The sequence below is a fragment of the Sminthopsis crassicaudata genome, chromosome 2 (assembly GCF_048593235.1).
Source record: "Sminthopsis crassicaudata isolate SCR6 chromosome 2, ASM4859323v1, whole genome shotgun sequence".
Lineage (NCBI taxonomy): Eukaryota > Metazoa > Chordata > Mammalia > Dasyuromorphia > Dasyuridae > Sminthopsis > Sminthopsis crassicaudata.
Window position 1 is genome coordinate 609154216 of NC_133618.1, and position 17122 is coordinate 609171337.

General features: G+C 38.3%; 1 protein-coding gene across 3 annotated transcripts in view; it reads right to left on the reverse strand.

Moving 5' to 3' along the window:
* Window positions 1–396: 396 nt before the first annotated feature.
* The window catches only part of BLNK (B cell linker), a 124865-nt gene continuing 108139 nt past the window's right edge, over window positions 397–17122 (reverse strand). For all 3 annotated transcript variants that reach the window (XM_074295951.1, XM_074295949.1, XM_074295952.1), the window contains exons 14-19: window positions 16384–16477; window positions 13925–13956; window positions 11957–12021; window positions 10486–10569; window positions 6108–6263; window positions 397–3466 (exon numbers count right to left, since the gene is read on the reverse strand). In XM_074295951.1, coding sequence (XP_074152052.1) covers window positions 3347–3466; window positions 6108–6263; window positions 10486–10569; window positions 11957–12021; window positions 13925–13956; window positions 16384–16477 — 551 coding nt within the window. In that variant the 3' untranslated portion in view covers window positions 397–3346. The remainder of the gene's footprint in view (window positions 3467–6107; window positions 6264–10485; window positions 10570–11956; window positions 12022–13924; window positions 13957–16383; window positions 16478–17122) is intronic.

A 17122-nucleotide genomic window follows, 5' to 3' on the forward strand; every position in this document is an offset into this window, starting at 1 on the left:
ATATTTGAATTAGACCTCAAAAGGTAGCATTTCAACAGATGCAGAGATATACATATATTGTGAAAATCATGAGTTTATTTCCCCTTTCATTGCCTCTTTTGTGTTCCCCAAGAAACAGTGCCATTTTGTTATTGTAGATACAGTTAGGAAGTGTCTTAGTGCACTGCCATAGCACAACAGAAGCCAAGATGATGCCAGGGAACCACGTCCTCTATATTACATTTACCATATTATGCAGTCAGTGTCACTGCAGGTAAAGGCAACAAAGAAAAGGCAATATTATTTGGCTTTGCTCAGATCTTTCCTGAGATGTCCGAGTATCTGAGAGAGTTTGCTAAGGAGAGATTAATAGCAGAATTCAAATGTTGAGAAATTAAAGAAAAAATGACAAGTTCTTACAGAAAAAATTTATTAGGAAAAGTGCATACTAAACAATTGTTCAACACTACAGCAAAATACGTGGGAAAATTTGTTTTTCTGTAATGTTTAAAAAGAGGAGATATAATTTCTCTAGCAAGTGTTGGAGTAATTTTCCTAATTGGCTTCATGAGACCCTTGATGAGATCCTCTCTTCATCCCTCCACACCCAACATTAACCCCTTGCTTCTGGGCCCTATCCCCTCTCAGACTACTACAGTAGCCTCCTAATTGGTCTCATGTCTTCCCTTTCCAATTGTTCCATACTGCTGCCAAGGATTTTTCTGAAGAGGAGTTCTAATTTGACACTCTACCCAAAGTCATATGCAGTCCTTTCTATTTGTCATTTTCAGCTCTTTACAACCTGGCTCCAGCTTACCTTTCCAGGTGCATTTATACCTTTTTCATTTATTCTAAAACTTAAACTGGCCTTAGTCTTCCTGCAATCTTCAAGCCTGGAATATAATCCTCCCTCTTCCCTTCCAGAGTCTCCCGCCCTACAAGTGACTATACATATATACATAGGACCATAGGATACGATTTACTGTGGGAAGGGGCCTCAGAGGCTACCTACCCCATCTAATCAAACCCTTTCATTTTACAGATAAGGAAACCAAAACCAAATAGACTAGTGATTATCCAAGGCCAGATAATTACTTGGGTGGGATTTGCACCCTGATTCTCTGACTTCAGGGCCAGTTACACCAAAACTTCTTCCACTTTGTCCATCTAGCTTCTAAGGTGAGGGCAATGGCAATTTTTTTTAATCATTTAAAATTTGTTTGATGCCTCTGTTGAAAACAGAAGTAACATTCCAGAGGAATTCAATTTCTTTATTTCACACTACAAATTCATTTAATTCTTTCCCCTCCCCACTCCAACATACTGCTTTCCATTGGAACATCTATACATGCAAACCATAGATAACAATTTTTTTTTTTTTTTTTTTAAGGTAACCTCTTGCTTTCGTGTAGTGTAAGGAAATCTTCAAACTTAAGTAAATCTCAGAAACCTTTACTATCAGGTTCTCCCTCTGCTACCCCCCTCCCCAACTTCTAAAGTTAGAAACAAAGTATTTTGCAACTAATTGAAGTTAAAACTAAATGTCTTTGCCTTTTGCCTGAGATGTCATGCAGTACTTAAAAGCAGAAAAACAGGAATGAGAAATAGAGATCTGTGCCTCTAGTCTTCTCATCTGTTGTTGAAACCAGTTTGACTCATGTTTCCCTGCCCGTCTGAGCAGCCCAGCAAGAGCCCAAACCCCAATTTGCACAATTGTGTGTGACACGGGAAGACTGGAACTTCTCAGGCTCCCACCTGCTTCTCTTGTGGGGCCTATACTCCAGGATAGAAGTGTCAAACATGAGAGCCTATGAATGACTCAGAAACAGATTAAAATATAATTGGGAAATATTTAACTAAGCAAAACTATGATACAACAAATATTACATTAAAAAGTTATGTCAATATGCAGTCCATAGGGATCCTTATGTACAAATTGCCAACCCGTTTCTACTTGAGTTTGACACCCCCACCCTAAGAAGTCTGATATATATAGAGGGAGGGGAAAGGGGGTTCTTTCAAATGAGAAGAAATGTTTTTAATCTCTGGAGAACCAAATTTTTCAGTAGGTCGAAGGTTCATGTCCTAGGAGTTAGTTAAAGGGACCTTAAAAGTCATCAAATCCAAGCTTACTTTACAGATGAGGAAAATGAAGTCCAAGGAGGTTGTGTAGTTTGCCTAGAGTCATATAGTTAATGATTAAGGCAGAATTTGTATTTCGGTCTTTGACTCCAAGTCTAGCAGTTAGAAATCAATGGCCAATCAATTTTTCTGCCATTGTTAATCTTTATTAGACTTCAGTGTTCCAGAGCAGGCTCTCACAGATTTGGAATTAATGAGTTTACTGTATAGGAGCAACAGTATTTAGAAAACTGAAATGATTTAAAAGGCTGATTGAGATGGAGAGGGTTCATGATCCACATTAGAAAGGGATTTTTCTTTAAAAGCTTTAAGCCAAGAATTTCTTTACATGGGCAGCTTCTCTGCTGTATTACAATAAGGATGCTCAGAAATTCAGAAATGTGTCAATAATATTCAGAGCAAGGTCAACTGACAATGTATAAATATTCAACATCTTATTAAAAGATACAGTTCTCTTTAGTAGTGAGTTGTCAGCTTTGAAGCAATCACATTTCTTTCCAGTTTTGACTGATAAGCCTTCCTTGTCCCCCTTTTTGGGAATTAATCACATCTCTGGGAAGAGGTTTGCTGTGAATTCAGTGTTTTGTTCTTCTTACTTCTGAGTCAACCAATAAACACACGCATGAAGAAGAATGACCATCTCTGTGAAGAGCAGAACAACCCAAACCAATCCTGAAGTAAACAATAATTTCTAGAAAGCTGTCCTCATGATTCAGGGTACTGCCATACTATGTTGCTTAGTAATAAATGCCTCATAACATTTTTTTTTTACATTAAATATTTAGCCAAGAAGTGCTTATCAGGGTTTAAGAAAAGATACCAGGACATCTCAGCTATATGCATTTAGTGCTCTTTTTTTGTAGCCTCCATTTCTTAACAACCTTGTTTGCTAGCTGGCTGTTATCTTCTGCTGAAAATTGAACAATAGAAGAGAATTTCTAATTGAATGATTGAAAATTCTCATTCTCTTAACTGCTTCTTGCAGTCCAGTTTGGAGTCTATTATAGCAAGTGATTAATATTGCAAACTCGTTGTGCACTAACAGCATAATCTTTAGAAATAATAGACAAATCTTCTCCAAGATCTTCTCCTGAAGGAATGGTGTCCTCTGTGCCAGTTGCCTCAGTCCATGATGCATGAGCCACAATGGTTCTGATGTCACTAAAAAGTGGGAAATTGAGGACATCAGAGGCAACTATGCTAATCTTGTTTCTCTTCTTGCTTCCTATGAAACTTTAACAGCATATTTCAGTCTAGTGGAATCTTTGGTGTTGTTCTGACTGTCGATGAGAACCAGAGGTGTATGTTGGTGATTCTTTATTATATCAGCCACGCTGTTAAAGTGCTGGATGAAAAAAACAGACATATTAAAGTTGACTCTAGACTTTAATTCCTTTTAATAACCCAGTCCAAGCTCTTTCCCTTCTCCAGCAACTTCTACAAACAAATGAACTTTTGTTTCAACACAAGTACCATCTTTATGAATTTCTTCTAAAAATATTACTTGCCCAGGATCTGGGAGATTTGGATTTTAATCTCAACTCTTTCACTGTCTTATTGTATGACTTTTGAGAATTCACTCTACCTCTTTAGATCTTGGCTTCCTCACCTGTGAGATGAGGTGGTTGGACTGGGGACTATTAAGGTCTTTCCCATAGTTTTAATTTTCTTTGCTTCTATTCTCAATATTTCATTGAATTAGATCACAATTGTCTGAGTCTCATGACTGCTCTTCAAAGTCAAACTGGAGGGAGATGTCTCCCAGAAATGTTTAAAGCTGACTGAGGTACATAGCCTTCAGTTAGTTAGCTTGAAATTAGTTAAAAGGAAAGCAGTAAGCCAATTTAACCCTTTGATATTTACTTATTCAATTTGGAGCTGAAACTATCAATAGAAGCTCCTGTCTTCTCAAAAAAGATAGCCAATGCTTATAGCTAGTATGAAAAAAAATCAGTAAGAAGCAACTTCTACACACACACACACAGAAACACACAAAGAGACAGATGGGCAGACACAAACAGATGAGAGAAAGACGAGAGAGACGAGACAGATATGAGAGAGAGAGAGAGAGAGTAAGAGAGAGTGAGAGAGACAGTGAGAGAGAGAGAGAGAGAGAGAGAGTGAGAGAGAGAGAGTGAGAGAGAGAGAGAGAGAGAGAGAGAGAGAGAGAGAGAGAGAGAGAGAGAGAGAGAGAGAGAATGAGCAAGCATCCTGTCTAGAGCAAAGCTGGGAGGAACAGATACACAAAAGAACATGATATACATGGATCCTCTTAAAGCTGAGACATTCAGAAACTGAGTGTGATACTCCTGGAGATCATGGTTTTAAGATTTTTTAAAACCTTGCTTTGATTTGTTATGTTATAAAAGTATTTCCTTCCCAGGGGTTATGAAGTTGATTGATTTACTAGAAATATTTGTTTGTTTGTTTGTTTTTTCCTGAGTTTTATTATAGATCTATCAAGAACTGCAAAAGTTTCAAGATGCTTTTTGTTTAGAATGCTATTAGATTAAATAAATGAGGGCCTGAAGAATGAGTCAGATCTAGCGGTCTGAGAACTCAAAACTTTTAAGATCATGGACAATTGAATGTGGATATTTAGATTGGAGAAGGAAAGACTGAGGGGAAACCCAGCAGTCAAGTTGCTTTCACGTCTGTCATGTGGAAAAGATACTAGACTTAATTCTGCTGATATCCAGATGACAGAACTAGGAATAAGGGGCAGAATTGGAACCAATGGACTGCCCTTCAGGAGGAGGTTGGATGACCATTTGTTGGGGATATTGTAGAAGGGCTTTTGTTCTGTCATGGGATTGGCTAAATGGCCTCTCAGGACCATGTCCACTCTGAGATTCTGTGATTCATTTCCTTCTGCCTCTTTTAAATGAAGTGGACAATGTAGAATAGTCAATGCTCAGTGAGCTCTTTCTAGGGCACTTGTGCCACCTAGTGATCAAGCTAAGTAATTGCTCTCGAAGTAGGGATGAGCTCAGCAGGCCATCTCATGGCCAAACTAGAAATGCCCTAGAATGAACTGAGAAAATCATCCTCTAGGTAATAGTCTTATGAACTGCAAAATTACTTCTATAATTTTGAAGTCATTAATTACAATTTATCACAGGGAGACATACTAGCTGCCTTCATTTGTTGAAGGGTGGCCCCATGGAGGTGAAGGCATGGTTATTGGGAGTGTTGCTCCAGAAGGAAAAACTGAAAATCAGTAGATAGAAGTTATTTGATGGAAGCTATTTGATGAAAGCTTTCAGCTTAATCTGAGGAAAAACATTCTGTTACTTAGAGCTGCCTAATAAGAAATGGGCTGCTTTGAAAAGTAGTGAACCCGTGGTGTCTCAGCAGGGAGAACAAATGATCACAACTTTATTCCACCCTTCAGATCAAGTTCTGGCTCCTTCATGAGCTTTTTTCTTGCTGTTTCAATGTAGTAGTCACCTTTTAGTGAGAGCTGAACAAGTAGGAATGAAGCTTTCACACCTGCCCAGACTGAGAAGAAGTTAAGACAGGTTTGACCCTGTGTTTACTGCTCTCAGTTGTTCCTTACATTTCCAATCCTAAATCCAGCCTGATAAACTGACCTTTCTGCATGGGCTCTGAAAGCCTGTCTGGATAATCCAGTCTCTAATCTTGCTTTGCTAACAATTTTTGGAATGTGGATCTTGAATCCTATGTTTCTGATCCAGGATTTTAATACTGACTCGGATGAACTCTATCATTGTTCTTGTCCTGACCCTGGCTTTTATGTCTCATTCTTGCCTGCCCATAGAATCCATAGCACAAGAATATCATCCTGTATATTCTGCAATTACATTGTACGTAAGCTGTCTCCAGACCAAGACTATAAAACTCCTGAGGTCTGGACAAGACTGAGCCATGCTCGTGCTTGATACTTCTTTTATATACCCAAGGGCACCTTACACAGGGACTAAAACTCTGGAGCCCAGTTGAGTTGAACTGATGGAATTACTCACCTCTTCACCATTTTTCTTACTGCCCAACGCATATTGTTTTGTGGATTCAATATATCGCACAGGGATGTTATAAACTCTTCTGTTATAGAATACAACTAATGTAAATGGCTGCTTGGAGTTGTGACCAGAGCTTTTCCTTATAAGAAATGATCCATCCTAATTGTAGAAGAAAATTAAAAAACAACAAAAATATTAGGGTTAGTATTTCTATAATTTGCCACAAATAGAAAAACACTTTTAAAGATAACTAAAGAAAAGTTTTCATGGTTTTTGAATAACTTTTCATTGGAAAAGGCACTGGACTTTTCAGAAAACCTGGTTTTCAAAATTGGCTTTTTCACTTGGGATCACAAATTTTGGAGCTGAAAGGGACTTTTGAATTTTAGTCTGACCTCTTCAATTTACAAATAAAGGGAGTGAATTTTCCAAGGATATTCAGGTAATAAAGTTTTGGAGATGGGTTTACTCTAGAACTTGTGATTCCAACTTTAATTTCATTTCTGTTGTACCATGTTGTTATAAAAGGATGGAAGTAAATAGGACAATTTTATTACAGGAAGGTCTCTAGACCTTCCTAAAAAAATTAAAAAATCCTAATTTCCATTTTCTGTATTAAGTCAATATAATTAATTTTTTAAAATAACATTTTATAAAAGCCAGCCAGGTATTATATTACCTCAGAATAATATACAGAGTGAAAACTTGAAACCTGGGTGGGTAGGTAGTCCAGAAGGATATCTGTTTTGTCCCCATTTCTCATTCTTGTTTCTATTTCTTCTGGGAATCCTCATTACCAGGAATGGGAAGAAGATCTATCAGAAGCCAGCTGGATTTTGGAGAAACTACTACTATCTGCTTCTGGTCTACAGAAGTCCTATTTTCCCTCCTTTTCCTTTCTCAGAATATAGAAATGGTGACCAGAGGATAAAGCATTCTTGTTAATAAGTAAAGCTTGAAGAAACTTCCGAGTGCACAATATTACTTAAATGGTTTGCACTAAAATATGAAGCAACAGAATATTAGGGGGAATTTGAGATCCAGAGAAAGCAATTGCTACTTGGTATCATCATCCATCAATGGGAGAGGGATTTATATAAGAGGATACAAGAAGACAGCCTAGAGGAATTAAATAGAATAGAGGTATTGAGTACCAGGGTCAACCAGGATCTTATACCAATTTCTTTGTCTCATGTGCATCATATACATTCCATCCTGGTCTCCTGCCTTAAATCTACACTTTCTTGCCAGAGAAATCAGAAAACACAACTCTGATTATCTCACTCCCTTAATCACAAACTTTATATGGCTTCAAATGCTATATTGAATACAATCCAAACTCCTTCACTTGGCATTAACTTCCCTCCAATGTGCTCCTCTCCAGTTCTTCTCTATATCTTATTTGTACGTAGCTGTTTCCACATGGATTGTGACCTTCTTGACAGAAGATTTTTTTTTTTTTAGCTTGTCTTTGTCACTAGCACCCAGCACATTGACAGGAACATGTTGTTATTATTGTTCAGTCATGTCCAATTCTTCTTGACCCCATTTGGAGTTTTTTTTTGTTAAAAACATTGAAGTGGCTAGCCATTTCCTTCTCCAGTCCATTTTATGAATAAGAAAACTGAGGCAAACAGGATTAAGTGACTTGCCTAGGGTAATATAACTTATAAATGTCTGAGGCTAGATTCCAACCCAGAGAGATGAGTCTTCCTGATCTGCCACCATGCATTATGGTACTTCCTAACTACCCCAATAGTTAGTGATTAATAAATGCTTGTTGATTCCAAATAATCTATATTCTGGGCAAATCAAACTATTTGCTGTTTTTCCAAATGTTCTACATTTTCCCACCTCTATGGCTTTGTTCATGCTATCCCTTTTGACTTGAAAATACTTTTTGCTTCCAGCTACTGAAATCTATCTTCTCATTCTTAAGGACCCAGTCCAAACGATGACTCTTCCTTGAACATTTCCTATGTCTAAGTCTTGCTCCTCTGACCTCCCAGGGTACTTAGTACCTCTCATGTCATTTACCTCATCTTGTCTGATGTAACTATGCCCATGGATAAGCACAGAGACATGGGGAGAAGGTGAAAGACACTTGGAAGAAGAGCAAGCTGATGGAGGGACAAAGGAACTGAGAGATATGGGTAAAGAATGGAGAATAGAACAGAGAGAACAGCCCCATGTCAAATGTGTAATTACTCTTGGAATTTACCCTGCTGGTAAAAGTTATTCTTCTGAGGGGAGAAGAGAAAAGAAATGTCATTCTCATAACTCAGAAGCAGATAAAATGTTTATATAAAAAAAAAGGAGTGAAAGTCCAAGGTCTAAGTCTATGCAACTGATAAGTCGAACAGTCCTGCCATGAGCAGAAATAAAAGAGAACATAGAGAGCAGCAAGTTTTGGGAGAAGATGCTCCTTTTGTTTGAAAATGTGGATCTTGGGATAACAGTGCTCCACCTAAGTGGGGCCAAATGGGACTTGCCAATGTCCAGTCCAACACTCTCCCTCTTATATCCTGCTGCCTTTCTCTAGAGGCCTGAAATTGTTTCAGTTAGCATCTCTTGACGCGACATGTGGGAGAAAGAGTAATGGCCATGGAGTTAGTGGCTCCCACCTCTCTCCATGGTCCACTGTGGTCTTGAATAAGCCATGTAAAGCAACTAAGCCAAAGTCTCCCCACAAGAAGAAGCTTATATTGAGCTCTTGCTCTGTGCCAGGCCCTGGACTAAGTGCTGGGGATACAAAGAAAGGGAAAAACAGCTCCTACCCTAAAGGAAGTCCCTGTCCAATGTGGGAGATGGTGTGCAAATAGCTACTCACATATATCTGTGGCTATACACAGATATGGATAAAACACATTATATAGACATAACATATATCTATATACACATATACGTAGGGCTGACCACTAAACGTACACTTGCCAAATATTCTATTTCCTGGAGAACTCACAGGACAAACGCTCACAAGGTGGTCAGAAAAAGCGATACAAGAACACTCTCAAGATCCCTCTTAAGAACTTTAGAATTGATTGTATGACATGGTAGATAGGGCCACCCACCATGGCGTGCCCTCATCAGAGAAGGGGCTGGGCTCCGTGATCAGAGTAGCATTGAATTGGATCAGAAGAAACACAAAGATGTGCTAAGTTAGAGAGTCCGCCCCAAATGTTCATAGGGTCTATTTGTGTCTGACTTGCAGCAGAGCATTCTGAGCTTGGGCTGCTTTGATCAGCCACAGTTGGACACACTAATTTGGCTCTAACATAGTGAGGTCACTTTGGTCTTCTTCAAGAACCAAGGACTGCCATAACTAACTATATTTACATGCACATATGTGTAATACATAGTTTTATGTATATATGTGTGTGTGTACACATATATAAATATTTATATGTAAAATTTGGAGGCAATCTTAGAGGGAAAACATTAACATTAAGGAGCAGAAAAAACAACAATAACCAACCATATCTACATACACATGTGTAGTTCATAGTTTTATATATGTGTATAACACATATGTGCACACACATATATATATACACACATATGTACATGCATATAAGTATTTATGGATAAAATTTAGAGGGAAAACACTGACATTAAAGAGCAGAGGTAAAAGTGATATTTTAGCTGGGACTTGAGGGAAACATGAAGATGGAGAGCATGTTGAAGATGGCGCACTGTCAGGAGAAATCAGAAGATTCATAAGAGTATCTTGTGCAAGGAACAGGAAGGAGGCCAGTCATACTCAATTGCAGTTTGTGAAAGGAAGTATACAAAGACTAGAAACTGGAAGGAGGTGTGATATAAAGAGCTTTAAAAACCAATCAAAGGGGAGCCACTGGAATTTGTGAATGAGGCTTGCACTTCAGGAAAACCACTTTGATGGCTGACTGGAGGGTAGACTGGGGGGGAAGAGACTTATTGAGGCAGGGAGACTAGCTAGAAGGCTTCTGTAACAGTCTAAATGTGAGGTGATGTGGATCTGGACAAATCTAGCGACAGCTACAGTGTTAGAGCAGAGAAGGGCTGTGTACAAGAGGATGTGAAGGGTCTGTGGACAGGTTGGCAACAGTTGAGTGTGGGTAACAGGCAAGTGAGAGAGAACGAGCAGTCAAAGGTGAAACCTGGGTTGTGACACTGGGTAACTGAGAGGATGGTCATACCCTTGACAGCAAGGGGGGATTTAGGAAAAGGGCAAGATTTGGGGGGGAAGGGGAAATAATGAATTTAGTTTGGATGTATCAAAGATAGATTTCACCTCTTCAGAGCGTCATGAAGCCCAAATGAAAAAAAATGGATGCAAAAAAAAGTATTATAAAATATAAAGTGTTACATAAAAGAAATATACACATTTTGGAAAACACACCTTATTGGATTTGTATAAGGCAGCCTCTGCTGATTTTCGATCACAGGACCCAGCGTACCATGGTCTGCAGTGAACTTCAGCTTCCTGCAGAATCAAGAGCACTGTAAAAATGCTAAAGCATAGGAGAGACTGGAATGAACTCTGTCTTTTAGATACATGAAAATAATCCATGGAAAGAGTGCAGGATTGGTACATTCCTCAGTTCATATCCCCATATTCATATGGGAACCTGATGCAGTCATCATCTTATCCATAAAACTGAGTTCATGAAGCTTGCATTGCCTACCTAATGGAGTCATTGTAGGGTTTGTTGTTTTGTTTTGTTTTGTTTTTTAATTGTTAGAAATCATTATTGGTAACAATCCATAAAAGAATATACTTTGATCACATCATTTCTTGATCCAAAACCAAACATTGCTTTGAATAAAATATAACCTCAGATCACTTTATTGCTGTACAGTTATTCAACTGTGTCCAACCACAGCATCTAATGCTATCTTTGGGTTTGGGGGCAAATATTTTGGAGTGGTCTGCCATTCCCATACCCAGTAGATAAAGGCAAATAAAAGTTGAGTGACTTGGCCAATGTGACATAGCTAATAAATGTCTGAAGCTGGATGGGAACTCTGGTCTTTCTGATTCCAGCCTGCATATCCATAGCTAAACTCTATGTCTCCCCTTATCCTGCCTTCATCCTGCTTCCTCGGCTCTCAGTGCCTTTGCTTCTGCTGGGGCAAGCCTTAGTATCGCTTCCTATTAAAGTTTTGCCTTCAAAGTCTCAGTTGTTACCTCTTCTATGAAGCCTTCTCTGACCTTCCAACTTAGAGTCATCCCAGATTTTGATCAAAACTTTAGATCTTTTCTTTGCACTTATCTCACTCTATCAGCTGCCAAGTTTTATGTGTGTGTGTACACATGTGCACACGTGCATTCACTCACAGGTGTGCATACCCATAATGCATATGTGCATATATATATATAGGGCACATAGGTATATTGTATTGTGTATTTATATGTGTGCAATTCACATATTTATGTGCTTATATTTACATGTGTTCATAACATACATACATATATTCATATGTATTGCATTGCATGTACACATACACACATATATATGTAAGATTCTTAAGGGCAGGAATTGTTTCTTTTGTATATTTATATAACCTGGTGCCTAGTATATAGTAGGTACTCGATTAATGCTTTCCAACTATTTTATTCCTATGTCATAGTTACTTTGTGTACATATCTGTCCTCATTATATTATAAGCTATATCTCACCTATCTTCATATCCCTAGTGACTTGCATCTATCAGGTGCTTGGTAAAGGTTTGTTAAATTAAATTAAATGAAAGTTTATAAAATGCCCTATATATAACTCCATTCAAGTTCTATCTAAAAATGCCCTCTTGTGTGTTGTTGCACTCCTTTACCAGATGAAGAATTGATACATATAAGAATAATTTCATACCTGATCTGACAAACAGGAATTGGCTTGTGGAACATCCATACTGGGGCTCAACACCTCCGGAGGCTCTAAAAAAGGATTTGAGATTGGTCAAAAAGAGAAATATAAGACTTTGTCCCTGCTCTTAAGGAGCTTACAGTCTGGTTGGGACATCAGGCAGAAATATGACAAACAATTACACAACTACATAACACATTATATAAAGGAAGGTATACATGTGAAAAATGCAAGAAGTGTTCAAAGGAAGCAGAAACCAATTGGGTCAGAAAGGACTCCTAGAGTAGGTGAGATTTGTAGGACTGGAGATAAATGGGATGGATTGACATTCTAGCCTGGGAGAGAAGCACAAGCAAAGAGAGGCAAGGATTAGCCTGATGTGTCACAATACTGTCACCTAATGAAGTTTGAGCAGATATTTGTAGAAAATGGGGAAAAGAAAGTGGTTGGTTCTAAAATATTTGATTTGCATTTATTGACACTTATAGTAGCAGACAAATGAATTGAATGGATGAGTCCTGTCTTAAAAAAAAAAAAAGAAAAGAAAAAAAAGAGAAAAAAAATTTAAATCCCTAAAACAGTGTCCTCCCCCAGCCTCAACTGGGATTTGAATAGACTTCAAAATATAATAAAATTTAGGTCTATCCATCCTAATATGCACTGGGACCCTCATGATTTCTCTCCATCTAAACCTGAAGAGAGGTGTCCTCAAGGACAAAGCCTGGGAGACCAATGAACAAAACCGGTGTTCCAATTTTGGGAAGACCTCAAAGCGCAAATGGTGGTCCAGGACATGCGAGTGATATTAGGGTTGGGCTCTCTGGATGGCCACCTATATATTTGAGTCTTAGAGAATCTCAGAGTTGAGGGTGGCCTCAAACATCTCGTCTAAAATCATGCCTAAAAAATAATTTTTGTTATTAAATAACATTTGCTTTAAGATGTCCAAAGAAGGCTTCTATTAGACTTGAGGCCTTTTTTTTTCCCCTGAGGCAATTGGGGGTTAAGTGACTTCCTCAGGGTCACACAGCCAGGAAATGTTAAGTGTTTGAGGTCACATTTGAACTCAGGTCCTCCTGATTTCAGGACTGATGCTCTATGCACTGCACCACCTAGCTGCTCCTTTGACGCTCAGGAAGGTTTTCCATAAATACACACACACATAAACAACACAAGCCTAGATTTGCCTCTTGATCACTTTTACCTAATGATTGTGGTTCTTTCCTCCGGAAAGAATGAACCAATTTATTTCTCTGGACTCCTAACTTACTGAATATGAAATAGAATATATTAAAAAGTTAGAATTAAGTGATTACTGAATTTGACTTAAAGGTCTTCAAAGTGTTTCAATAAAAGTTGTAGAAAATTTGGAATGGCTTCAAATCCTTCCTTGCCTCTATTTTTTTAAATAAGTGAAATATAGATTTAACTATCTTTCACAAATTCAATAATGACCAAAATTTTTTTATTTACAATTTCATTAAAAAACCCTCAAGGATTTAGTGAAAATTGCATTTGGCTAACATGATTCCCAAACCCATTAAAATCACCCTATCCCTAATGTAAGTATAAATGTCAGAGATGACTTGTGAGATATATTACAAATTATTTTTGGTGTAATAGCAAGAGAGTCATATTCAGAGTGAGGAGTTCTGGATTCTAGTCTTGCTATGTCACTGACCCAATCTGTGACTCTTCTCCCTTCCTCCTCACTTTCCTCATTTCTAAAATTCAAGGAGTAAGAGAATGCTGGAGTAAACAATTTTGGAGGTGTCATATCTCCAACTGCCTGTTTTGGGAATTTCAGTGCTCATATAACATTTACCAGTTCTACCTTCAATACTGTTTGGTTACTTGGTTGCTTATATTTATTGAATTAACCAAAAGATGAATGGCCAAATCTCTTAATTCCATACTATCTTATTGTAAATAAAACCACCTTTAATTATATTATCAATAACTTATTGCACTCACTTGGTGGAGGTACAGGTTTCTGTTGGGTTGGTCTGAAATAAAAGAGAAATAGAGCATGAATTGATTTAACTCTAAAGAGTATAAATGAAGACAGATAGTTATCAATCGGCATGTCTGTAGTACTAATTGTGTGGTCTTGGAAAAATTATTTAAATGTTCTGAGTCTCAGTTTCTTTATCCATAAAACAAGAGGGTTGGGCTAAATGATCTTTTTTCTGTGTTCTGATTAAACTATTCTGTGCTTCTCTGAGGCTTGGACCTCTTGTACCACAGGAGACTCAAGGAGAACTTCTCCAAAGACTCCATAAAATGGTTATCTAACACCTAAGGACCCATTTAAGTGTAGGCACCATTGGGCCTGCTTTAATAAATCAAATGAGTCATGTCTAAATAGCAACGTAAATTAGCAAATAATTACCATGCTAGATTCCCCCCCCAAAAAATTTTATTAAATGATTGTAGATTTGTACAACCTGGGTGCAATTCTAACTCTACTTCTTACTTATCCCAGGCAAGTCTTTTTAACATCTCTAAAATTCTTCCCCCTCCCCCCATATATTATCATCCCAAGTAAATAAACAAAGGAGATACAGCAAAGTGTTTGGTAAACATAAAATACTATGTAAATAAAAGTGATCTTCATTACTATTATTTTTTAATGCTGCAGTTGTTTGCAGAATTTATTTGTTATGGGGCAGCGAGGTGGCGCAGTGGATAGAGCACCAGCCCTGAATTCAGGAGGAGCCGAGTTCAAATCTGATCTCAGACACTTAACACTTCCTAGCTGTGTGACCCTGGGCAAGTCACTTAACCCCAGCCTCAGGAAAAAAAAAAAAAAAAAAAAAAGAATTTATTTGTTATGTAAACCTTTTCTTCATAGAAAATTTAAAGATAAGTTTTCATTTAGCCCAAGTCATATCATTATAAATTCCCTTGTAGATTTCATGGAGCTCTTTTCAAGATGGAAGCATCTTGAATAGGGAAACAAGCACAAGTTCTGGAATGAGAGAGGATCTGGGTCCAAATTCTGCCTCTGATGCTTTCGACCTGGGTTACCTTGGAAACATCACTTAACTCCCCTAGGATTCAGTTTACTCATCTCTCAAATGAGGAGATTGGACTAGATAGCCTCTAGAATCTCCTTCAGCTCTACAGCTGTGATCTTATTCTGCAGTATTGTGAATTATTGATGTACATTTCTCTTAGTCATCTATTAGACTCTAAATGATAGACATGACTGTCTATGAGAAGAGGTGCTCTATGTCTTCTCTCAATTTTGTATCAGCTTTCCCAGGACCTGGCACAATCCTCTCTGTGTGTGTGCTACATGCTAAATAAATATTTGCTAAATGAATGAAATCCACAAAAATATCTATCACCTTCTCCTGTCCCAGCTTGTTGCCTCCAATGCCCATCCCTTCCTGATCCATTATTGGAGCTGTGTAGAATCTTTCTCCTCATTCCTCTAACACCAAGGATTTATGTTGTCTCCTTCTCATCCAAGGCATTGCTGCTAAGACTTCCACGTGGGAATCAGGAGACACTTGTCTCTATCTTGGCTCTGTGGCTTGGGAGTTGTCAAGACCAGTTCTGCAGTAATCCTAATGTGAGGTGACAAAGGCATAGCCTAGGCTGGTGCCCATGGGAATGGAAAGGGGAATCAGATGTGGAAGGTAGTTTGAAGAAAGAATCAACTCGGAGAGGAGAAGGCAGGTTTATAGTCTGTCTTTGAAGGGGATTTCATGAGTCAAAGAAGGTAAACCTTGGCCATGAGACCCCAGAATTTGGGAGAATGTTTCTACTGCTATTGTCAGAAATATGAATTTCAGGAAAGAGAGCCTATCTGGAGGAAGAAATGAGTTTGGTGTCAATGGCTTTTTGGAGGTTAATTGATCCAAATTCTCTTTCTACCATTTATTTTGGCTTTATAGAAAGAATGCCATAAAAATGATAGCACCTTAGGCTTAGAGTTGGAACCTAAGAAGCCATCTAATCCAGACCATCTTTTATAGATGAGGAAACTGAAGGGAAAGTGACTGACCTTATGTCACATGGGTAAGAAGAATAGCTGGGATTTGAACCTGGCTCTTTGACTCTAAAACAACATACTTCACTGAAACAAACATTTGTGCCTTTTTCATTGGTTGTGACAACTGGAGCAGTTACCTCAGTAATTCGAGAAACAAAATAACAAATCCATTTTCTGTTACCTGGATAAAAAGTTCACAATCTTGATGTAATGGATAAATATTGAAATTATATTGGAATTTTATTCTATTTGAATCCAACACATTCTCTAGATGATCACATACCTTCTTATTTATTGAAAAGTACTCATTATTAGCTCAAAGTCAGTCCTAGCTCATGACAAGGGAGCTACCCTGAGCCTTTCAGCTTTCCTGCAATTACCATTTAGTGAAAATGATAAGAAAGAACACAAGGAACAAAACAATTCTTACTTGTTGGCTGTGGGAAATGCTGATGCGTGTGGAAGTTCCAGCCGCAGGCCCAGTGCTCGGGGGCCTCGGTGACGTTCAGCAGGTATAGGTTTTTCTACATGGTGAAAGTTAGAAGTTCAGGTTATGAGGAAATGAAGTTTTCTCTGTGAAACAACAAAGCTGAGTGGGAAGAACTAATCTGCAACTTGCTTTGCTTGTTCTTAGTTTGACTTTATTGTGCATTTCCTATCAGAGCTCTCTAACTCCATGAAGACTTAGAGAATAATGCCTCCTGCCATGGTCTCAGGCTCCCTGTCAGCTCCTTGCATGGACTATGCTCAGACTCCTTTGTAAATAGAAATTTGGGGTCCCTAACTGCACCAATGTGAGAAAGGGGACCTTCTTGATAGGAAGTCTGTCCTACATCATGGATCCTCCTTGGTTTTCCCTTAGCATGAGACCTTAAAATCCTAGAATCAGGGGAGCACTTTATTTCACATGAAAGAGTGGGGGGGAAATTCCAAGGAGGGTGATTTCAGTTCAGTATAAGAAAGAATTTTGTAATAATGAGAACTGTCCAAAAGTGGCCCAAGTGGAGCCTGGACTCAAATATCAGCTCAGCTACTTGTTTGGACAAATCCTTTAACTTCTCCAGTTTCCAGTGGACCATCAATAAAGAGGGGAGAGAAGAGGAAGGCCATATTGGACTAGATGGTCTCCGAGGTCCCTTTTCATTTTGGCTTCTGGAGGTATTTAAGCA